General features: G+C 53.1%; 2 protein-coding genes across 3 annotated transcripts in view; one reads left to right on the top strand and one right to left on the bottom strand.

The window, feature by feature from the left end:
* Nucleotides 1–4,596, top strand: part of Atp2c2 (ATPase secretory pathway Ca2+ transporting 2) — a 62,860-nt gene extending 58,264 nt beyond the window's left edge. Inside the window, exon 27 of the mRNA XM_052727965.1 lies at nucleotides 116–4,596. Within this exon, the coding sequence (XP_052583925.1) occupies nucleotides 116–234 (119 nt within the window). The 3' untranslated portion in view covers nucleotides 235–4,596. The remainder of the gene's footprint in view (nucleotides 1–115) is intronic.
* Nucleotides 4,597–4,725: 129 nt separating this feature from the next.
* Nucleotides 4,726–23,529, bottom strand: Meak7 (MTOR associated protein, eak-7 homolog). 2 transcript variants are annotated; one of them, XM_052727966.1, is made up of 9 exons: nucleotides 23,250–23,529; nucleotides 22,855–22,981; nucleotides 17,059–17,227; nucleotides 14,490–14,720; nucleotides 13,558–13,702; nucleotides 10,413–10,841; nucleotides 8,247–8,365; nucleotides 6,589–6,768; nucleotides 4,726–6,173 (listed from the first exon to the last, which is right to left on the bottom strand). In XM_052727966.1, exons 2-9 carry the CDS (start codon nucleotides 22,866–22,868, stop codon nucleotides 6,060–6,062), a joined length of 1,401 nt encoding a protein of 466 aa, XP_052583926.1. In that variant the 5' UTR covers nucleotides 22,869–22,981; nucleotides 23,250–23,529; the 3' UTR covers nucleotides 4,726–6,059. The 2 variants fall into 2 exon arrangements, with proteins under 2 accessions (XP_052583926.1, XP_052583927.1); XM_052727967.1 differs by lacking the exons at nucleotides 22,855–22,981; nucleotides 23,250–23,529 and adding an exon at nucleotides 22,328–22,449.
* Between the last annotated feature and the right edge of the window lie 1,256 nt (nucleotides 23,530–24,785).

The following is a 24,785-nucleotide window of genomic DNA, read 5'->3' as shown; positions in this document are numbered from 1 at the left end:
CCTTCCCCTCAGCCCCCACAAGTCTGTTGGGTTGAGGAGAAAGGCAGAGAACACAGAGGGAGCCACTGCAGGACGTGGCAGGTGGCCACTGCCATCTGAGCCTCTCTTCCCACAGACCTGCTGCTGTTAGCTGGCCTGGCCTCGTCTGTCTTCTTTCTGTCGGAGCTGCTCAAGCTGTGTGAGAAGTTCTGCTCCGGAGGCAAGACCCCCCAGACGTTCCCAGGGGCCGTGTGAAGGAACCATTGTCCCAGCCCTCAGTGACCACGCAGCATCAGGACCCTGGCTCCACCTGTCCTGACCTGCTGGGATGCACAGGTCAGGACGGAGCTTACTAAAACATGGCACTATTTATTAAACCACCGTGTTTTTTATTTAACCTGTCTTTCTGTGCTTGAGCAATGTGGCCCCATGTGATGATGGCACAGGGTGACCAGGAGCACGGCCACGATGCCCACAGCCATCCCCCTTGAGACCTTGCTTCCTCATTTGATGAGGGCTTAAGGGCAGTTCTGTAAAGAGCTGTCTCACGATTTGGGGTTCAATCCCCAGTGTTCAAAAGAGATTCCACAAGTATGATTTATGCAAAAATCTGATTAAAAGCAAAAACAAGGTGGTGCCACTGAGCGGGGATAGGCATTAGTCATCTAAAAAGCCGAAACGCCACAGAGCTGCTCCCTTACACTCGCTGTGACGAAGTACACAGACGCCTTGTGTTTGCAAAGTTCTCACTCCACAGACGCCAAAATAAAACCCTAAAGTTTTTTCAGAATTCCACATCCACTTCTGACAGGGGTGCCTCATAAACACTAACACACATGGAAGCTCCCTCCCCCACAAAAAAGCAGATACATCAGAGCACGTGCCGACATCATGCCTCGTGGAGAAAGACCAGAGCCTCTCCATGAGAGGGAGGAGGAGTCGGTGTTGTGGAGCTGAGCACACACCTGACATGCCAGCTACTCAGGAGGCTGAGGAAAAAGGATTACCACTCAAGGCCTGCCTGGGCAGCTCAGCGGGACTCATGATCCCCCTGCCTCTGCCTCTGAGTGAAAAGGGCTGGGGCTTGGCACCAGAGTGTCTGCCTGGCCTGGACGAGGCCCTGGGCTGTTCCACACTGAAAACCATAAAGGAATCACGGCAGTGTGTGATAATGCCACTAGAGGAGCAACGCCTGCACACTCAGGACAATACACATGAACAAAACCATCCCGCCGGCGGCTGCCAGAGCCAGCTGGACCTGCACCGTAGCATCGCTCACTCGCCAGCAGCACCGGCTCTCGGGTCCTCCACACTTCCCTCTCAGGAGGGGGAGCCCGAGCTTACGTCTCAAGAAGCTGGACACGTGATTCTGAGACACTCATAGCTGAGGGTCATGACACAAAAGGACTCAGCAAGCTTCAGGGACAAAGTTCACACACGTGTGCCCATGTGTGCTCAAGTATACTCATAGGCATATGTCACATGCACAAGTGCACCTGCACACAGGCATACATCTCACAGGCATACATCTCACACACACACACACACACACACACACCCCTGCCTGCGCACAGGCGTATGTTACGTGCATACATGTGTACCCACACACAGGTATATGCCATACATGTACATGTGCACCTAAACACAGGCATAAGCCACACACACAAAGAGGTATGTGTGTCGGTACCTGTACACACCACGCAGTATCTTCACGTCAGCTCCTGTGTTCACTCACTTCATGCGAGCATCTGGCCATAGTTGGCTCTTCTGTCAGGGGCGGGGGCTGAGCATCTGGGAAGTGAGCTTCTGTCTTTTACGGAGCTGAGTGGACATTTTCTTAACCAGTGGTTAATGAACACAAGCAGGCTCTTGAATCTACCTCCGAGTTACAGCCTCGGCCATCTGACTTTTAAAAACGGTCATCATGCCACTGAAGTTCAGAGAAAAGCAAACCTAAGAGGCCATTCCAGACTACAGGAGGGAAAGAACCCTTGCTTCACCTTTTGCTGTAAAACTCGTTTTACTCATTCATTTTTTTATTTTGTTTTTTCAAGACAGTGTTTATTTGTGTAGCCCTGGCTGTCCTGGAACTCGGTCTGTCGACCAGGCTGGCCTCTAACTCAGAGATCCTCTTGCCTCTGCCTCCCAAATGCTGGGATTAAAGGTGTGTGCCACCACACCCACCCCTAAAACTCCAGTATTAAAACATAAGGAAGATGCTGGAATTCACATAGAAAGTCAGTTGATTAGAAAGTAGCTTAAGGGGCTGGAGAGATGGTTGAGTGGTTAAGAGCACTGGCTATTCTTCCAGAGGGCCTGAGTTCAATTCCCAGCACCCACGTAGCAACTCACAACCATCTATCACTATAGTCTCATGCAATCCGATGTCCTCTTCTGGTGTGCAGACAGACATGCAGACAAAATGCCCTTTTACACATAATATAGAAATAAAATAAAACTTTAAAGCAAGTAGCGTATGTAGAGGAAAGGCATACCATTTAACGCAGGGGACTGAGGAGATGGCTCACTGCGTAAAGAGGAGCCAAGAAAGCCTGATAACCCGGGTTCAAGCCCTGCTACAGGAGTGTGCATCTGTAACCCCAACACTCCTACAGCAGGACGCGCTGCAGGGACAGGACAGCCTCCCAGGATCTCAGGCCAGCTAGCCTGCAGTGGACAGCAAGGCAGCAGAAATAAGAGACCCTTATCAACATGGTGGGAGGTGAGAACTGACTCCAACTGTCCTCTGACCTCCATACTCACATAAGTGATTTTAAAATAAATTTTTTTTAAAAAAGCATTAGAACTTTAGGGATGAGATATAGCTTAAAAAATACTTTGGGCCAAAGATATATAACCAGAAACCACAGGAATAGCAGAAGTGCAGAAGTAGGTGACCTTTTCTATCCCGAGTGGAGGGTGTGCAGTTGCTTAAGAGAGGATGCTGACAAGTGTGACGTAACATCTAAGATTTATGGGCAGAAAAACCGCCCCAGATAAAGCTGAATAAACTAAGAAGAATCTTAACCACTCCAAATAAGCATGGTGTTGCTTTGACAAAAGCTGGGTTGTTGTTGTTTTTCATTTTTGAAATGTTTGTTTTTATTTTATGCATGTATTGGTTTGCTTACATGTGTGTCTGTGCACCACTGTGTGCGCCTGCTGCCTCGGAGAGGGCCCTGGGTTCCCTGGACCCGGATTTAACCGGCAGTTAGGAGCTGCTATGTGGCTGATGGGAATTGAACTCAGGCCCTCTGGAAGTGCAGCCAGTGCTCTTAAATGCTGACTCATCTCTCCAGCCCTCAAAAAAAAAAATCTCTTATAAACCAAAGTGGAGAAAAACACCCTAGAAAGCCAGAGGGACACTGTCTTAGGGTTTCACCATGACCACAGCAGCCCTTATAAATGAAAACATTTAACTGAGGTGGTGGCTTCCAGTTCAGAGGTTTATCCATTATCATCATGGCGGGGAGCATGGCAGCTGGGAGTATGGCGGTGTGCAGGCAGACATGGCGCCGGAGAATTCTACGTCTTGATCCAAAGGCAACGGGAAGTGAACTGTTTCACCGGGCACGGTTTGAGACTTCAAAGCCTGCCCCACAGTGACACACTTCCTCTAACAAGGCCACACTTCCCAGTAGTGCCACTCCCGCTGGGATTTCTTTCAAACCACCCCAGACACTTGGAAAAATGAAGCTGCCCACCGCCACTCCTCGGGGAGCAGGCACTCAGTATGTTACAGGGGCGAAAGGAAGTCAAGAGCCCTGTCACACCTCAGCCGGGCATGGTGGGGCACCATGGAGTGGTCACAGCACTCGAGAGGCAGAAGTAGGGGGGATCATGACTCCAAGGCCAGTCTAGGCTACATAGGAGACCCTGCCTCAAAAAGCCAAGGGCTGGGGACACAGCACAGTAGTGAGCACTTCCCTAGCACACACTAGACTGGGTTGCACTCCACAGCATTACCAAAAAGAATGAAAAGGGGGGAAAGCATCTTACACCAACTAGTCACTCAGTTCATCCTAGAGACACAATGCCAGACTCAGGATGGTCACTATGGCAACAACAAGCCTCCAGGAAGATGCTGGCCTGCCTAACGGGATGGAACATCTGCGGAGCTGACAGAGACAGCGGGAGAGGAGACGGGGAAGCCCTGAGCAACGCCCACTGGAAGTCGTACTGTGTTCAAACACAGCTGTGCCCCAGTGTGCAGAGGGTGGCCTCCAGAGGAGCCCAGAGGAGGAGGGGGCGGGGCATGCCTGCCCAGAGCTGTCCTTTCCTGTCTCCTCCTTTCCAGCACCTCATTCCAGCATTCGTTCTAACAACAACCGGGTTTGCAGCATGGTCTCTGTTTCTTACCTCTTCCTTCAAGCGCTTTCTGGGCTCGGATCAGGCCCCATGCGTAAGGAGGTCTCTGGCGCTCACAGCTGAATTCTTGTTCCAGTTTCTCAAAAGACCACACTCCTCATTTGGAAGACATGAGAAGTTCCTCAGGGCCTAGCTGACACTCCACACACGTTTGTGTTCTGAGAGATGTGTGTGTGTGTGTGTGTGTGTGTGTGTGTGTGTGTGTAGAAGCAGAGCCTGTCACCTGTACCCCAAGAGGGCTCCCAGGCCCTCCTGTCTTTAGGGTACTCTTCTGAGAAGCAGGATCCCATCTGTGGCTTGAGCTCTAGTCAGCACAGAGGTCAGAAAGCATGGGGGCCATGGTGTCACGACTCCCAATGGATCACACCAAGCCATGGGTACCACAGGTCTGCTGCCAACGAGAGACACGACTACATTTTTATTAAAAACACTCCATAGCACAGTGACCTAATTCTGTGAGGTTACAATGGGGTTGTCTGAAGCTTCCAGTATTTTCTCCTATCTCACATACCATTGACAGCTGGCTTCTTATCAAGAAAACCAAAATGGCCCAGCCCTTGTCTGCACCACACACCTACCCCTCCGTGCACAGAAACAGCACTTTTGTTTGGAAGGAACATGCCTCAGACTTCCTGTTGTGCTCAAGATGGTTACATGGAGTATTCCAGGTGCTTCCTGGGCAAGAATACAGAGCTGGAAAAATGCACGTAGCTGGCTTCTCTATGGCTTTTAGTTGAGGCAAACTGTACAATCAAAGGTAGAATCTTTATCAGATCTGTAAAGGTTGAAGTTTATAGCAAAAAGGCAAACAGAAGAGGTAGAGGTCTCAGAGAAGGGCCCGGGGCTCCTCTGAGTGGGTGACACTGGATGGCAATGACTCAGTGTGATGGGCACCCTGCCCACCTGAGTAATCTTCAGTCTCTCGGGATCACTGGAGTCTTTCTAAAGTCAGTCTACACTGTTCCATTAGTTATCATCCTGAGAAGCCCTGAGCTGTGACCTCAGAGGAGACCTAGAGGCTGCCCCTCCCAGCCAAGACTGGACATCACCCGCCACTGACTTCAGGGATGGGTCTTATGCATCCACTAATCAAACACCCAGACTTTGGCTCTCTCCAAATGCCCTCATATCTGAGTTAGCAGCACAGTAATGGCTTGGCCCCTGGGCAGGTAGGTCAAGTTTTTCCATTTGCTCATCAGACTCATTTAAAAAGTGTTGAAAAAGCTAGATGGGAACCCCATCACACACCTGTTCTAAGAGTCCTGCCCCCAGAAACATGACCTTCAGATCCATCTGAGCACCTCTGTCTTTCCACTCACGATGGGCCATCAGGGTACTCACTGGACCCAGAGGCAAGAATACACACCCCTGACAATCAACCGTTCCAGCAGGTTTCAAGCCTCTGTCTTTGAATTCCACTGACATAAAACAAAGTATAAGGCCAAAGTTCTAACCTATGCTCAGGGATCCTGGGAGGCGACACCCACCAATTATGGCTTCAGAGGGGTTTTTCTTGGTGTGGCTGTGGTCTGATTAAGTACAGCCATGACGGCCTGGATGTGGCAATGTGGCTGTGTTAAAGCTAAGCCAGAGTCAGGGCAGAGGGTCTGAGGGGCTCTGCCTACCCAGCAGTGAGGAATCTGGACGCTGTGTGCACTGCATCTCTCGGGGAGTCCCCGACCTTGCTCCAGGAAGCCCACGGTTCAGGCGCCTCAGTCATCATCAGGGACTTCCCGCAGTCCCTCACTGTGGCGAGCCCGCCCACTGATCTCCAACAGGGATTGCGCCTCGAGATTCGAGTCAAGGATGCTCTTCTTGTTCTTGACCTTGGGAAGAAGGGGATGAGTGTATTCAGTGCACAGGGAGATAACAGGTCCCACCAACCTGGGCCACACAGTGACTTCCTCCCAGCGGCCAGCTTATCAGACTGGAGCCACAAAGAGGCCAGGAGGCATGGGTACCCTGAAGCCTCCCTAGCTGCAATTGCCAGGGTCAGGCAGAAACTACGTGTTCTGGCAGACAGGTAGGAAAGGCAAAGGACCATCTGGCTGGGCCAGGAGCACATTTTAGGTAGGTCCCCACTACTAAGGCAAACCCACACTCTACTTTGCTGCATGTACCCTGGCATGGCCCAGAGCTATTAAAGATGAACTTCCCTAGATGGAGAAGCAGGCGGAGGAAAAGTAAGAAAAAGCAGAAAGGCTAGAGCTCTGTGTGAGGTCACTGCCGTGTAGAACTCACCAGCTGTGTCTCTAAGAGATCGCCAAGCCCCCACACCTCCATCTTATCAAACTGGAAGTCCTCCTGGGCAGACAGCTGTGGGCTGTTGTAGGTGGTGCATGTGGGCTTGGCTTTGCTGTGTCCTTTCCCAAAGTCGGCGGCCACCCAAAGCCCAAAGTAATGGTGCTGCCCGCCCATGCCCTGTGGAGCAAGTGGAGACAGATGAGAGTCAGCAGCCATGCTTCATCACTCCAGAGAACCAGGAGGGTCTTGAGTTCTTGGCCAGCCTGAGACATGGGGGAAGCAGGAATGCAGTGGGCAGTTTTGTTTTCTTGGGCTGCGATTATAATCACGTTCCAAGTTGCCAAACGGTCATGGACATCAGCAGAGCACACTCTACAGCTCTCAGGTGAGGCTACACACAGGGGACAGCAGACTGGAAAATCTGCAGATTCTTTGGGTGTTCCAAGCAGTTACTCAGGGGTGAGGTGAGCACAGGGACCCTGGAAACCCATCTTTGCCCCGTCCCCACGGGAAACTGACCTCCGCCCAGTGACTCTCCCTCAGGAAAGGTGGCAGGCTAGGAGTGGCAACTCAGATCTCTTCTTCCCACCACATAGTCCCACTGCAAGGCTCAAGCCAGCTGTTACCCTGCCTCCCTGACAGCTTTGTCCTGACGCCACCTCCGTCACATCCCCTTGTCCCTCGTGGGCCTGGAGCACACGATATGACCTGCTTCCATCTTGGAGATGCAGGGATCTAAGCCTATGTCTAGAAGCCGCTTTTGGTCCCCAGGCCAAAGGTGAGTGGTTCCTGTGGATGCTGAGGCTGCTCCTGGGGTTGACAGCCAGGCTCACTCGGAGAGGAGTCCAGTGCCTAAACCCTGGCATCCTGGAGACCTGGCCATGTCCCTTCCACTTGTTGTGGTATGAGTCTGGGAGGGAACCCCTACCCCTCTCTAGCTGCCTGAGGAGACATCTCGACTTGGCTCTCAGCTCAGCAAGCACAGAGCTGGGCCTCCCCAGAAGATTCCAGAAGACTCGTCAAGAAACAGAAAAGAGAAAGGCCAGCAGGTTGGGCTTCCATGCCGAGCATCCTAGTGGGTATCCGTCCCACAACACCAGCACACATCCAGCTGCTATTGCTGGCCTGGTCTCCAGCTTCCTCTCCTCTCCTTTCCTTCCCTTCACTCCTCTCCCCTCCCCTCTTCTCCCTTCTCTCCTCTCCCCTCCCCTCCTCTCATCCCTCTTTTTTTCCCTCCCTGTGGCTATCAACATGCAAGAACATGGCCACCACAAGCAGAGCCCATTTTTTGTCTCCTAAGTTACTAACGACCAGACCCAGTGCCCACAGCCCTCAGCTCAGGGATCTCCCACCTCCACGAAGCTCAGCACACAACCTTGGTGTGCAGGCTCAGCACGTGCAGGTGTGAGGCAGGACAGTAGTGCCTTGTAATAGGTCTGCTGCCTACACCCCCTCGGGACACTGGCCAATCGTTTGGGGCCCATGGAAAGGGCCAGGCTGTTTACACACAAACCAGGGGAAAGCCCAGCAAAGGCGTGGCTATCACTAAGGAAGATGTGCCCTGGTATGGACTCTCAGCACATACCGAAGAAGGGACAGACACACTGAAAGCATTCCCACCTGGCTGGTGGGACACCCCCTCCCCACCTGCTTACCAGTCCGTTGGGCATGGTCTGCTGTCCGTGATTCAAGTACATGAAGTGGTCATTGTAACCCGTGGGCATGTACGTGGCCATGCTGGGGGTGATGGAGAACAGGAAACATCTTTTGTCCCCTGGAAGTGACAGACAGCCAAGGAAACAGTCACTGCTTCTGAGCCAGACACAAAGAACCACAAACACTGACAGGCTGCATCTTGGAATGCAGCAACCAAGAGCTTATGCATCTTTAGGAGGGGTGTGGAGTGGAGTCTTGGTGATCAGAGGGCAGGCCCGGGCACCACACAAAACAAGCCCAGACGGAGAAGCTGAGGGCTCCAGGATCTGAGACCTGCTGCACTGTCTAAGGTCGGCACAAAGGCTCTTGGACTTGGGGATGGTTCCCACCGTTCCCTGAACTGGATCAAAGGTCTGGAACACTCCAAAACCTAGCAGTAAATCAAATCCTAAGCACACCTGATCTAGGGAACCAAGGGAACACATGTGTGTGTTCATGTGTGTGTGAGCATGTATGAGACAACCCTCAACCAACTGCTCCTTTCCCTCCCAGGCCTGTGGCCACCAGCCTGACCGGAAGATTTCCGGGGATGGCAGTCCCACCTGCCCATGGCCCCATGGCCTCCAGAGCCGAATCTGTAGAATGAAGATAAGGAAGCCCAGAGGTACACTGTAACATGGTGGCATGGTGAAAGCTGGCCATCTGTGGGCACGGGAGGTGGTCTGCCACCTATGGAGGAGCTTGGGGACAGCCAGGAAGGACAGCTCCTGTGAGAGCAGTGAGGGAGGGACTCAGTCACACACGGAGCTTCCACAGCTAACAAAGCCACAAGAACAGAGAAGTAGGGGGCAAGGTGGCACCCCTGGGGAGGGGGCAGTGCAGTGAGTAAGCATTCCTGTGAGGAGGCGACTCACATGCCCTCCTGGGCATCCATCTGGTGACATCCATCTGCTGTCACCTGGAAGCAGGGTTGACCCCCTGCCAGGGCCAAAGAAGGGGGTCTGTGATGCCAGAGAGGAGCATAATACCTCCACTGCAGAAACCATTGGAGAGTCAGGGTGTGTGTGTGTGTGTGTGTGTGTGTGTGTGTGTGTGTGTGCACGCGCAAGTATGTGCAAATACGTATGGACGCCAGAGCTTGTGTCCGGGCAGTGGCCACCTGACCAGCCCTTCCCAAGCTTGCCCTCGGGATTTAAGTCCGTGCTAAGGTTTGAGTGTGAAATGTCCCCCACAGGTGCCAGGCTAATAGAGCTGTGTGGGAGGTTATGGAACCTTTAGGTGGAGGAGGAGGAGGAGGAGGAGGCGGAGGAGGAGGAGGAGGAGGGTGGCTGGGGAGACAGGTCTCAGAGGTTACAGCCCAGTGACACTTTTGCCCTGCCCCCAACAAAACGCTTTTCAAAAATGTGTCTATGCGTGTTTTGCCTACATGTATGTGCATCACATGTGTACCTGGTGCCCCCCCTCCCCCGAGGCCAGAAGAGGGCATCAGATCCTCTGGAACTGGAGTTACAGTTGTGAGCCATCACGTGGGTGCTGGGAACCAAACCCGCCCCCTCTGCAAGGGCAGCCAGTGCTCTGACCTCTGAGGCGCCTCTCCAGCCTCACTGCGATGCTCCTTAACCCACCAGGATGTAGACGAGCAGCCGCCACCTGCTCCCACCGCCCTGCCTTGCCCTCCATGATGAACTGTACCCCGCAGACTGTGAGCCATGACAGGCCCCCCCTTCCTCAGCCGTCCTTTGTCAGGTCACAGCGACAGAGGAAGGATCCTAGTTACACGTCTGCTGCTGTGATAAGACCCGGACAACAGGCAAGGTAGGGAAGGGGACTATTTGGCTCATAGTTCCCGGTCGTGGTTCACTACTTGGGGGAAGTTGAGGCAAGAACTCGGGCAGCTGGGCACACCACAACCATAGCCGCGGCAGAGGGGAAAGACCGTACCTGCTGTGCCCACTCGCTCTCAACTAGCTTTCTTTACTCGAGGACAGTTTAGGCCCAGCCCACAAAATGGCACTACCAACAATGGCTGGGGTCTCTTCCCCCCCATCAACTATCAACCTGCTCTGGATAATGCCTTAGACTTGGTCCCCAGGGGATTCTAGGTTGTGCCAAGTTGGCAGTCCACCCTAACCAGCAGAGTACCTACCGCGGTCTTGAAGTCGTACCTTGAAACTGAGGCTTGACCTCCCAAGAACAGGAGGCGAGGCCACCGAAGACATGGCCGTCCCTGTCCTCGAGGACAAGCAGGCAGGGCCCCCGGTGTGTGATGTGGCCGCACAGCTGAGAGAAGCTCTGTCCGTGGAGCCGTGTGGAGAAGAGCAGGCGCCAGCGGTGCCGCTGCTCGGCGGGCAGGTGCGAGTTGAGGTAGATGACGGACAGCACGTCCAGAATGCTCTCAAACGGCTGCCCCGGGTCCACGTGGCACTCGGGGACCAGCGTGGAAAGGTCAAGGGCTGAGCTCAGGAGGCGAAGGCCCCGATGGATGACCACGCTCAGAAACATGCCCACGTGAGGGACATGGAACACCCAGTCCTCGATCACGGTTTGGTCACAGACCTGGTCCAGGAACTGGGGCCCCTGAAACTTGTGGCCATCTAAGGAAAAGGAATTAGCATTGGTGAGCCCACCACAGCACAGCAGCCATCCGAACCTGCGATGACCAATCTAAGAACCACAAGTCACACGTGGCTGTGGACCTGGGGAGGTGGCTCGTCTGAGCTGAGGCATGCCCTAAGTCTAATGAACACTCCCAATTTCAAACAGTCGGTATGAAAATTTCACTGTAAAATACTGCAATATGTAGTGGGTAGCCATTCCATTATACAGGTTAGAAGCATATTTTGGATATATTAGCAAAGCTCATGTCTCTGTTTCTTAGTATAATTTTGTTCTATTTATTTATTTGTTTGTTTTTGGTTTTTCAAGACAGGGTTTCTCTGTGTAACAGCTCTAGCTGTCCTGGGTTTTGCTTTGTAGACCAGGCTGGCCTCGAACTCACAGAGATCCACCTGCCTCTGCCTCCCGAGTGCTGGGACTGAAGGCGTGCACCACCACATCCTGTGGTAAAGCTGGTTTTCTAACACCCATATCTGGTGGCTCTCAGGTGCCTGTAACTCCAGCTCCCGAAGACCTGACGCCCTCTTCTGGCCTCTGTAGACACACACATGCATGTGCACATACGTACACACATAAATAAAACTAAATAAAAGGTAAATTAAAAGGAAACAGATGAATGACAACAAAAACAGAACACGCCAGCCTCTGGGATGCAGCTAAAGGAATGATTGGAAGACAACTTCACAGCTACAAACACCTACACTACAGGTGAGACCTCACTAATCAAACACCTACACTACAGAAGACCTCACTAACCAAACACCTACACTACAGATGAGACCTCACTAATCAAACACCTACACTACAGATGAGACCTCACTAATCAAACACCTACACTACAGAAGGAGACCTCACTAACCAAACACCTACACTACAGATGAGACCTCACTAATCAAACACCTACACTACAGATGAGACCTCACTAGTCAAACACCTACACTACAGATGAGACCTCACTAATCAAACACCTACACTACAGAAGGAGACCTCACTAACCAAACACCTACACTACAGGTGAGACCTCACTAATCAAACACCTACACTACAGATGAGACCTCACTAATCAAACACCTACACTACAGAAGGAGACCTCACTAACCAAACACCTACACTACAGATGAGACCTCACTAATCAAACACCTACACTACAGATGAGACCTCACTAGTCAAACACCTACACTACAGGTGAGACCTCACTAACCAAACACCTACACTACAGAAGGAGACCTCACTAATCAAACACCTACACTACAGATGAGACCTCACTAATCAAACACCTACACTACAGAAGACCTCACTAATCAAACACCTACACTACAGATGAGACCTCACTAGTCAAACACCTACACTACAGGTGAGACCTCACTAACCAAACACCTACACTACAGGTGAGACCTCACTAATCAAACACCTACACTACAGAAGACCTCACTAATCAAACACCTACACTACAGAAGACCTCACTAACCAAACACCTACACTACAGATGAGACCTCACTAACCAAACACCTACACTACAGATGAGACCTCACTAACCAAACACCTACACTACAGAAGGAGACCTCACTAACCAAACACCTACACTACAGAAGACCTCACTAACCAAACACCTACACTACAGGTGAGACCTCACTAACCAAACACCTACACCACACAAGGAGACCCCAGACTAACCATTTTTTTTTTTTTTTTTTTTTGGTTTTTTTTTCGAGACAGGGTTTCTCTGTGTAGCTTTGCGCCTTTCCCGGAACTCACTTGGTAGTCCAGGCTGGCCTCGAACTCACAGAGATCCGCCTGGCTCTGCCTCCCGAGTGCTGGGATTAAAGGCGTGCGCCACCACCGCCCGGCTTTTTTTTTTTTTTTTTAGAAATTTTCTTTTTTTTTTTTTTCTTTTTCTTTTTTTTTTTTTAAGATTTATTTATTTATTATGTTTACAGTATTCTGCCTGCATGTATGCCTGAAAGTCAGAAGAGGGCACCAGAACTCATTATAGATGGTTGTGAGCCACCATGTGGTTGCTGGGAACCGAACTCAGGACCTCTGGAAGAACAGTCAGTGCTCTTAACCTCTGAGCCATCTCTCCAGCCAGACTAACCATTTAAACCTTAAGAAACAAGGGGGGGGGGGGCTGAGGAGATTGGCTGAGTTGGGTAAAGTACCAGCCTAGCAAACCTGAAGTCGTGAGTTCAGATCCCCAGCTGTGTCTAACCTCCTCACTGGGGAGCAGAGGTAGAGACAAGTGGATCCCTGGGGCTTCTGGGCCAGCCAGCCTCGCAATTGGTGGGCCCACAGGTTCAGTGAGAGACCACGTCTCAGAAATAAGATGGAGAGAGCTCAAAGATGCCTGACATGACCATATGTACACCACACACACACACACACACACACACACACACACACACACACACACACACACACACACAAATAAATCTTTCTTTAAATCAACAAAAATATTGAGACCCTTTCTACTAGAGCTGACCAAGAAAAAAAGATTTCAGGCACTGAAACCAGAGGAGGAAGTGAGATGATGTCACAGTGGCTTCTGCACAAGGACATCCCACAGCAATCTCAGGGCAGAGGAGACAGGCACACTCCACAGCAGAGCTTCCCTGGGAGGCTACAGTCCCAGCAACCGTGGTGCCCCACCATGCCAAGGTTCGACACAAGGTTCGCACAGGACAGTCCCACACTTGCCTTGAAACTTCATCTCTGAGAGCAGCTGGGCCGTCATCGCCTGCACACTGGTGGGGGACGCCGTGGATTTCCTCCGAGTCCAGCCTCGAAGCTCATGCCGGTGGGTCAGCACGTGCACCACAGAGGCCACCAGTTCCTCTGTGAACTGGGAGATAGATACTTCACTGTTAAAGCCAAACTCTGTGAAGATGTGATGCTTGTCTTTTCGGTACCAACCACAGTGGACTACAGCATGGGCATCACCCCACTTCCTGTAGCTATTCATGTATTTTCTTTTCTTCGCACCTCGTGTAGCCCAGACTGGCCCCCAAATTGCTATGTAGCTGAAGATGACCTTGAACTCCTGCCTCTACCTGCAGATTACAGGTGTGGGCCACTATACCTGTTAGATGAGCTGCTGAGGATGGAACCATGGGCTTTGTGGATGTTATGTGAAAATTCTACCAAGTGACAATACATTCCTAGCCCTCTTCCCCTTTTTGTTAAATTCCCACACAGGGTCTTAGCAAGGTGCCTAGGCTGACCTTTGACTCTCTTGAGTAGCTGGGATGTCAGGCCTGTGCCCCGAGGCCTGGCTTTCATTCTTTTTTTTTTTTTTAATTTATGTATTTTATGGATGAGTGCTCTGCCTGCATGTGTGCCTGCAGGCCAGAAGAGGACACCAGATCTCATTATAGATGGTTGTGAGCCACCATGTGGTTGCTGGGAATCGAAGCCAGGGCTCTTAACCACTGAGCCATCTCTCCAGGCCCCAGCTCTCACTCTCCTGATAACACTCTTGGTTCACCTGAAAGTTCACCAAAACTAGGTCAAGAATTCTGAACCAACCATGCTGCTGTGTGGGCTCAGCTCCCTGAGGCTAGCCAGCGTCATGATGCCATCACTACCTAAGACCCAGTCCCAGGTCCCCCACCAGGATACCAAGTGTCTACCTGCTGGACCTCTCTGGCCTTCACAGGACCCTCTGCAGGTAAGATCATCTTCATAACCATCTGGCCCTTCTCCTCGAAGCTCCCTTTCAACAGGTGGGACAGGAACACTGTGAACTGCTCCCGGGAAACGTTCCCGCTGCCCCCGTGTGCCTTGTGGGTCAGCTGGACCCTCCACATGCCGTTATAGAGTCTGGTGACCATCCCTGGAGGAAGAGCCTCCTTGACATGGCTCTGTTGGGGACAAACAGAAGAGACCTTAGGCAGGGTTCGCCGAGGACAAGACCAACCGCTGCTCACCAGACGCCGCCTGCAGCTGCATAACCTTCCTAGGACCCCATAGTGCCATCTCCCCAACCAGAGGGTCCCAAAGTGTACTGGCTCAGGCTGGGGTGGAGCTCAGTGGTATCAAGCTCACTGCCACAGGGAAGGCCCAAGGTTTGAGCTTTAATAGTGGGGGGGGAGGGGGGGAGCCGGGCGGTGGTGGCACACATCTTTAATCCCAGCACTCGGGAGGCAGAGGCAGCAGATCTCCGAGTTCAAGGCCAGCCTGGTCTACAATGTGAGTTCCAGGACAGCCAGGGTTACACAGAGAAACCCTATCTCAGAAAACCAATTAATCAGTCAATTAATTAATTAGTTTAATAAAAAAGAAAAAAGCCAAAGCACTCCAGTTTATCATGGTCATTAGATACTTCCTGTCTAGTCACTGCTTGCCCCTCACACTCCGTCTCCTCAGGCCAGACATGTCCTTCCTGCCTCTGCTCCTCTCTCTGCTTAGGGCCCAGGCTCATAGATTCTTGTGGCTGCAGCCCTGTCTGAGCTCACGAACATGTGGACCACCACGCCTGTGGGGAGCTGGTGAGGTCACTGCATTGGGCCGCTATGATGTATTGGCTGGCTCTTCCTCCTGCCCTGTTCTCAACTATTTTCCACTGTTTTCCTTTGCAATCCTGCAGGGGGAGCCCACAGCCTTATTCATGCCAGGTTAGCACTCTCCCACTGAACTACAGCACCGGCCATTAGACCAACCAACTCTTCAGACCTGAACCTTCTGCAAACAGCTGGAGCCATCAAATCTGTTTTGGCCCAGAGGTCACGGAGAAGTGAAAAGGGAGTGTTTCTCACAAAGTCACAGGTGTCCTATAGGGTCTGTGCTGGATCCTCCCAACAGCTCAGGGCGCCCATAACCTGCCCCTACTGAATACTATAGTTGCTGCCAGGCTCATCCCTCATACATGGAGAGGGTAATCCCCAAAGGGCTGAGGCACAGAAGCCACTACTGCCTTCCCAAAGAAGAGTCACCAAGCCTCATAGCAACTTGTCACCGTGTTCCTTGACAGAAGCTGTAGCCTTGGCTGATCTATCTGCTCCAGCTGCATGCATGTGCATCTGCAGCTTAGCCCCCCATACATACCCATGCACACGCACACACATGCACATATACCACATGTGGGGCCCCCATAACTTCTGGAGCAGCTGGTTGGCTGAACGTGGCGGTGGATCCTCAAAGCCCCCATCAGCTGACTTCCACATGTTCTAGATCAGTGGTTCTCAACCGTCCTGATGCTGTGACCCTTTAATACAGTTCCTCATGTTGTGGTGACCCCCAACCATAAAATTATTTCCATTGCTATTTCATAACTGTAATTTTGCTAATGTTATGAATCAGAATGTAAATAACTGTTTTCCAACGGTCTTAGGTGACCCCTGTCAAAGGGTCGTTCAACACCCCCCAAGGGGGTCATGACCCACAGGTTGAGAACCAATTTTCTAGACGATGATGCTTTAGAATGACTTTGTAGACTACACCCGTCCCTGGTCTCTGGGAATAAGCTGATGTTTGCTATGTCCAAGTCCTGAGGAGCAGGGAGTCACCCAGAGGACACGGCCAGTTCTCACTTCTCAAACTGAGACTTTGGTACTGAGTGAGGAGTGCCATGAAATTCCCTCCTGTCAAGACCACATTCTAGTGGCAACCGACAGCTGAGGCATCAAGCCGGGCTCTAGATCCCCACCCAGAGGAGGCGGCTGCTCCTCCTCTCTGACGTCACGCCAAGTTAGAACTATCCTGAACACTGCCCGGTCACGGCGCATCCCGAGTTCCCTCTCCCCTCCCCTCCACCTTTCCCTCTGACCCTCCTTCCTGTTTTCTGAGACAAGGCCTCACTATGTAGACTCAGCAACCCTCCTGCCAGCGTCCTGAGTGTGTGGACCACAGGCAGGCACAGCCATGCCTAGCATCAGGTCCTTGCTTTAGTACATATTTTTGCACCAGCACTCAGAGGGCTGAGGGGAGAGAACCACTGTCAGTGAATTCACTATATAGTGAATTCCAAGCTAAGCCAGCTTTGGGTATACACCAAGACCCTGTCTCCAAGAAAACAGAGTGGGGGTGTGTTATTCCTCCATGGCCCATCGCCGCTGTCCACCCAACAAGGACAGAGTAGTATAGCTGTGACATAGTCACGGAGCCCACAATGCCACAGACAGGGGCCGTTCACCATAAACCAGCTCTGTAGTGCTTAGCACACCTGCAGACCCCAAATCCCCACCACGTGGTCGCTCTTGCCTTCAGCGCCTCCAGAGAGAACGTTCCCTCTGCGGAGCCACCTTTACTAGACGACAGGGCATCAAACAGCCTGTCCACCTCTGCCTGCTCCTCGGGCAGGAACTTCGAGCACGTTTTCTGGCTGGACAGGCTCTTGGCGTTCCCCATCTTCCCTGGCCTCTGGAGCTCTCTACAGACCGGGGAGAGAGGAAAGTTAGAGCATGAGTCACCGAAATATTGAAAACCCACGGCAGCGAACCACCACGCACTGCAAAATGCAGCTATCATACTTCTGATGGGAATTCTGATTTTAAGGGGTAGAAATGAACAGCTGGCACACGTGAAGTATGAAGGCCCCATCCTGATCCCTCCAGTCAACTGAAGCAGCCCCATCCCTTCATTCAAAACCACACTGCTTGGCCCTGGTTTAGCGGCACAGCCCATAATCCTATTGGGCTCCTCCCATAATTCAGGAGGCTGAAGCAGGGGTGGTGGTGGCCATGAGCTTGAGGCCAGAATGGGCTACATAAGAATGTTTTAGCACTTATCAATACCTCACTCCTTTTCATGGCCAAGTAATATGCCACAGTATGGACATACCACATTCTGTCCACCAATCACTAACCGGCAGGCATCTGGGCTGCTTGCATGGTGGGGCTATTGCAGCTAGCATTGCTGTGATCCTGTGTGCCCTTTTCAGTACTCCACCCACAGGCTTCCAGCCTCAGACACGGGACAGTGGAACTTGATGTTTTGAGGAGCCGCCATCCTGTTCTCCAACGGCATTCCCACCAGCCCAGCACAAGGTCCCACTTCCTCCGCATCCTCGCCAACCTTCGTTCTGTGCTGTCAAGGCGTCCATGCTACCAAGTTTCCCCAGAAGACATGTCCCTCCAGGGGGGCTCACTGAAGCACTACTCACAAAGGCAGGCTGCAAAGGGGGCTCACTCAGCCACCACACACACACACACACACACACACACACACACACACACACACACACACAGCATTCGGTCCACCCACTCTTAAGAGACTCAGCGGCAAGTCCAGGCTCCACTCCACAGCCAGGAACACAAGGCTGGCCTCATCTCCAAACCAGACGGCAGCACCGCTGAACCCCACCCCTCCAGGGACACAGCCTCTGCTGTCACATGGAGCAGACCCCTGGGACTGCAACCCTAAGCAGCAGCTCGGCCATCAGGGACTCAGGTTATCAGTCACCCCAGCTGAGTTTTACACAGCCACTGACTTCCAGCAAGCGGGGGGACGATCACCAAACGCAGTGTCACTGCTGTTTAGGGGAAGGTACGGAGTCCTGTGCTGGGGGCGGGGGGAGTGGACAGTAAAGAATAGTGTGTTTCAAAACAGCTGGAAGGGTGGGCTTCGATGGTCCAGGGGGACAGCTATGCCAGTCACCCAGGCTTGAAGTACAGGGAAAGAGGCATTGCTTCTGCAGTTGGCCGAAGCCATCTGACCATCAGGAACCATGAGGGGACCACTGTGAAGTGTCCTAAGGCAGGGTTAGGACCACGACAATGGAAAATGCTAACAGCCCCAGGCCTGGGGTCAGAGCTGCAGACCAGGGTGTGGGGAGGGCTCAGAATAGACTCCAAGCTGTCTTGAGTGGTGTAGGAAGGCCTCCAAGAGAAGGGACCGTTCAGTGGCTCGGTATCTTAATTTCCGCCTGAGAAGGAAGACGGTACAGAAGGGCTAGAGCATAATTAGGAAGGAGGAATGGTTGGTGGTCATGGGGACGGGGAGAGGCCAACACCCGGTCGTGTGGAGATGACATGGGGCCTGTTCTCATCTGTGCAGCCTGGTCTTGCCCTGCCCAGGGAGGCTCAATGATGCCTCTACTGCAGACCTGTCCGTGCGCCTCGGGAGAGCCCTGCCCCTTGCCACAATGCAGGGTGGTTATCAGCCGACACAAAGAAAACCCACCAACTGCGTAAGGCTGAGCACATCCCACCAGCCCTGACCATTCCAGGACATCTCCTGCGGCTACAAGCGTTCTGGGGTTTTATTTCTCCGCTTACCAAAAGGCATATGGATTCACCCAGTCACCAAAAACCTCGTCACTGTTTCTCCCTGTGCCCTCCTGCAGATGACAGACACGTGGTAATGTACCCAGGCTATTATATTCCACCTGCAGGCTGGGCTTCAAGCCTTAAAACATCCTGTACAACCCCCTCCCAGAAATCTGAAGGAAGCCTGGCCTGGTGGTGACACCTGTAATCCAGGCACTTGGGAGGCTGTGGCAGGGTAGTGAGTTCAAGGCCAGCCTGAGCTACACAGTAAGGCCCTATCTCTCACACTTGATCAATCTAGAACCAAGTGGGCATCAGAAGGCCTGAGGGCTTCTGACAGAGTTGTGCCTCACATAAGTGGCAGACTTTAAGAAGCCTACTAAGGGAATGGTTTGCAGACAGTAGCCTCCTGTCAGGGATGGAAGCTCAAGGCCGGCTGGTGGCTGCTCCCACCCCAGCAGGCTCCCAAGACGTCGTGAGAAGTCAGAATTACCTTCTCAGGAGGCTTCCTTCTTTGTCAGCCCTCCCTGTCCTCCATCTCACTCCCAACTGTTCGGCGTTCGTGGCTTTTCCTGGAAAGCCCCTCCCACTCACACTGCATAGACTCTGCCGTCCTGCCCTCCCAACCATGAGCTTGGTGGTGGTACTCAGTCCACTGACTCCGATGAGATGCCACCAAGTGCCACAAGCTGATTCCATTACTCTGCTCAGAGGTCACTTCTGAAGACCTCCCTGGTAGTCCCCACCCAGGGGTGAGCCCTGCCCTCTCCTTGTCCCCCATGAGGACCCTGACCCCACAGCTTTTCCCTGTGTTGTGCCTGACTCCTGACTCCAATCTGAAGGCCACAAAAGGGGACTCTGACCCATGACCACTGTCCTGTGCCTTAGCCTGAGGTGACAGGACATGTGTACCGATGGCTGAGTCTGTTCCCTTGCAGCCTCTCAGGGCATGCTTTGTTCTCTGTCATGGCTAATCTTGATTGTCAACTTGATGAATTTGGAATCACCCGGGAGACACAGATCTGGGCGAGTCTGTGAAGGATGACTGTGATTAGGTTGACTGACACAGGAAGACCCACCCTAACTGGGCAGCACCATGGGGTGGGGGGCCTGGACTGAGTAGAAGACAGGAAGCAAGCTGGACACCAGTGTTCATCCCTCTCAGCTTCCTGACTGTGGATGCTACATGACCAGCTGCCTCATGCTCTTGCCTCTGTGATTTCCCCACTGTGATGGACTGTGTCCCCTCAAACTGTGAGCCAAACAAATCTTCCCTCTCTTAAATTACTTTGTCAGGTAAATGGCACCCCCCTCCTTCCACTTTGTGGGTTTCCCAGTGCTCATTCTCCACCAGATCCTAAGCAGCAGCCCCCAAGGGCTCAAGCCCACCCTGACCCACAGGGGCCCCATGGTCAGCACCGCTTGCCCCACCACGCAGGGCCTGCCCCTGCTCAGTAACATCACCTACAGAACCATGGCCTGCCAGCGAGAAGCCTCAATGGGGACCCAACTCACTGAGAAAGTAATTGCTAAGCACCCAGCCTTGAACAGAAAGCAAGCCAGGAGCAGCATGGGACAGGGCCATTTGCCAGGACAGAGCCAGAGCGAAGCTGCTCTGTGTATGTGTGTGTGTGGGGGGGGGGGGGGGGGTTCCTGGGAGGGGAGGGCAGGTCTAAAGCCCACAGCTCAGGGAAGACTGGGGAGGGACCTTGAGAATACAGCTCTGTACCCTGTACCACCCCAGCCACTGCAGCTGAAAGGCGGCCTGTCTCCTTTCACAACTGCAGCAAGAGTGGTTCTCGGGCCCCACGCTGTCCCTCTCGAAGCTACAAGCTCTGTAATATGGCCAGAAATCTGCCAGCTTCCAGGAGCAAGGTCTTTGATGTGTCCACATAGCAATGCAGGCAGAGGCAGGTTCTGTCTAGCGTACAGGACTTCATGCGGACACCTTCATGGGGACATGGGACAGCCTTCCCCTGCCAACTTATATCCACCCTTCATAGATGAGGATGCTTCAGTTATTGTAAGGTCACTTGTAACAGTGAGCAACCTTGCAACCCAGAAGGGACATTAAAGGAGGATCAGAGCCTTTTTTTTTTTTTTTTTTTTTTTAACAAAAATGGCAGCAGGGGAGAGTGCTGCTCGCATCCACTGGGCAGAGGCCAGGGACAGTGTTAAACACCTCACAGAGCACAGAACCTCACAAAGCATCCAGCCATTGGCTTGATGAAAACTCAGGGCAGGGACCAACAGGAGGGGCCCCTTGAAGGTCACCCAGAGTCACAGCCCAAGCCATTCTCCACACAGGGCCAAAGCTCTGCCGTCTCAACCTGAGCATGGGTGGCCCCAGCGAACACTTGTTCCAGGACAGTGGGCACATGGCTGCTTTCCCACCTGGGTACAATCAAGGGGCAAGCCTTTGCCTGACCAGATGTTAAGTCTCCTAAACCCACTTCCTTGAACGATCCGATCTCAGCAGCAGTCCACTGTCAATACTCCACCACCCTTATTAGCTAATCGGGTCCTTTCTCCTCCCCCAACCAGGTGATCCATTCCCAGCAGAGCCCAGCCACTCCCCAACTGTGAAATCCCATCACCAAGTCACTACTCCACAGCCTTAAGTGGAGTTTGCTCTGCCATGCTTTAATAAGCTCTGGTGAATCATTTAACATTAGGGCATCAGACTGAAGGAAGTCATCCGGAGTGCCTGGTCCTGCTTCCCAGAGGCCTAAAACAGACACGGATGGGCCCACAATAATAGAAGGGAGCTCCTTGAGTTTGTCCTAAAGCACGGAATCCCGGTGGCAGGCCAGGGGCTCTTCCCATAAAGGCCTCCAAGGGAGCCTGACCCTCTGTCTTGTTCCTGGGGTCAATGGCCACCACCCCATCTGAGCAGCCATATCAAGCCCATGTTTGAATCCTGGAGCCCACGGGGGCCTCTGCGGCTGGCTGGACGCTCTTCTTCCAGCCCAGCCCCCCGCAGGGGTGCAGGCCAAGGCTCTCCCTCGCCTCTACCTCGCCTCTACCTAACTGGGTTTTGAGCTCGGCCCTGAAGGAACTACGCTGGGTTTGTCTTGGAATACAAGGCAGGCCCACAGACTCCTGAGCACGCCCCGCTTCACCCTTCCCAGGCACTCTCTGGTTCTCTGACCGTAGCATTGGCCAAGGGAAAGCTCCTTGGGGGGCTTGCTCAGGCCACCCCGCAGGCCTTCCTTCCTTGAGCTGTCCCTAGCTTCCCGCAGTGCTCCCAATCTCCGGCTCACCGGCTTTGGCCCACAGGGACCGAGCTCCTTCCGGTGCGTCCACGGCGCCAGGGGTGCCCGGGTCGCCCAGCCCATTCCCTAGCAACAGCGCTGACGGACGGCCGTGAGCACCAATTGGGGAAGGGCAACTCAGAGGGAGAGCCCGAGAAAGAGCACAACCAATGGAGTTGTAGTTCACAGGGAGTGGGAGGAGCCTGGGAGAGGTGAATTTGAGTCTGCGAAGAGGAGCCCCTGGGGTTGGGAGCCAGGGGACAGCGGCTAGTCTTGTAGGAAAGCGGTGCCTGGGGCTTGAGGAGGTGCTGGGAAGCTGCCGAGGGGCTGGGAGCAGAGCAGGGGGTTTAAGAGCAAGGGGCTGACAGAAGGGGGCCTGGGCAAAGGGGGCTCCCAGCAGGGGCTGGGAGAAGAGCAAAGATGCTGGGGGGGGGGGGGGGGGGAATCAAGGATGGTGGGATCAGGGAAGCTGGGAACAAGGGGTCTGGGCTGGGGCTAGCCCTCCAGGACTAGAGTGGGAAAGCGGACCTCCTTACCTCCTGCAGTCCATCCCAGCGGCCAGTGTAGCACTTGACACACAGGGCACAGAAGTAGATGCCAGCCGGTCTTGTCCCCAGGAGGGTAGGATATCTTCCGGTCAGCCCCACCTGACCTTTTCTGGTCCTGGTGACAGACACAGCAGAGGCAGAATGCAGGGAAGCTACAGAATTCTCAGCAGGGATGTGCCCACTGACAGGCAGCCCCTTCCAGAGAACTCCACCATCCGAGTGGCGCAGGGGACTCCTCCCAAGCCCACAGTAACAAGAAGCTTTGCTGTTTGAAATTGTAGCTGGAAAGATGACACCAGGGGCTGGAGAGGTGGCGGAGTAGTTAGGATCACTTGCTGCTCTAGCAGAGGACGCTAGTTCAGAACTCACGGGTCAGCTCACACCTGCTTGTAACTCCAGTTCCAAGGGATCCAGCGTCCTCTTCTGGCCTCCACAAGGCATCGCACAGACGGTGCACATCAAGCAAAACACCCACACGTAATTTTTTTTAATGACTTCACCCCAGCTGAGTGTGGTGACAAACACCTATAATCCCAACAGTCCAGGAGTCCTAGACAGGGGATTGCTGCAAGTTTGCAGCCAGCCTGGTCTACACAGTGAGTTCAAGGCCAGCCAGGGATACAGACACAGTCTGGAAGGCAAAGGAGAGCACAGAGAGCCCGCAAAGGAGAAAAGGAAATGAGCAGCTGGCTCCCCCTAGTGGAGAGATATTACATGGCCACCAGAAGCCGGCCTACCTTGCGCTCAGCCAAGCAACACCCGTGGTTTCTTTTCTCAGCCATCTTAATTCCAGTCCTTGGGAACCAAGAGCTGAGTCCCGGGCTTGCTTGAGATGTCTTGAATTGACTTGAGGCCCACCCTCCAAGAAGCTCCTGTGAAAACTGCCTGAGTCGGCGGGCGCCGTCACAAGCTGATGTAGGACTGCAGGAGCCATCATGGGCTAGTCGGGCTGAGCAGCCAAGACAGCTCTTGGGTCCTCCAAGGCAGCATGCGTCTTCAGTCTGTGGCACCTGGCTACATGTCAGGCCATCTAGGAGGCCACATCATCCCTGTCCTCAGCACCCTCCTTCCTTCATCCAGTCCCCACCTGGCATGAATAAACTAAGGGGAGAGGGTGGGAATGGAGGTGTGGCCATGGATGAGAGCTGGGGGGGGGGGGGGGGAGTAGAGATGGAGAGAGGCTGAGGTCCAGAGGCTACTAGCAAGAAGCCAGATGGGTTATAAAGATCCCAACTGGGATGGTTGGGCTTGAGAGTCCATCCAAACATGCTACTTTCCATGCCATGGGTCAGCCACCTTTGCAGGCTGTGGGAGACCAGCTCCCACATGTATTTACCCCAGGGACACTTGAGGAATGAGGGATAAGAGACTTAGGTAGAAATAAAGAGGGGAGAGAAACAGAGAGAAAACAGGATAGCCTCGGGTGAGCCTGGATCCTCATCCACTGGCCCAGAACTTTATTCCAAAAGGCTAGTTATAACAATGCCAAGGGGCAGGGCAAAGGACCTCCCCCTTGCTAGTTACAGCCAAGTGTAGACCCTAACAAACACCTGGTACTCAGGCCCGTGATCAAATCATCCTCTTCTGCAGTCCTGCTGGGTAAAGCCACTAGGAAGCCTAGTGAGCTCCAACACCAGGCCTTTCATAATCAGAAGCCAGGGCCATATTCTGAGCCAGGGCTCAGAGAGGGTAACTTTCCTGGGCACACACTGCTGGGACACAGACACTCCTGGTGGCAAGCTGAGGGCTCTTTCCATTGCAGCCTGTCTTGATGTCTTGGCAGTCCCTTCCAGGGAAGAGAATGCCCTGTGGGTTTGGGTTTGGGGGCCTGGTTGTTGTTACGTCATGTGCCGCAGCATATGTGTGGAGGTCAGAGGATGACTTGTGATTCTCTCCTTCCACCACGGGGGTGCTGGGGA

Source organism: Peromyscus californicus, unplaced genomic scaffold (assembly GCF_007827085.1).
Source record: "Peromyscus californicus insignis strain IS unplaced genomic scaffold, ASM782708v3 Scaffold_8__1_contigs__length_139910024, whole genome shotgun sequence".
Lineage (NCBI taxonomy): Eukaryota > Metazoa > Chordata > Mammalia > Rodentia > Cricetidae > Peromyscus > Peromyscus californicus.
The sequence above is the reverse complement of the archived record's forward strand: the minus strand, read 5'-3'. Positions and strand labels throughout refer to the sequence as shown.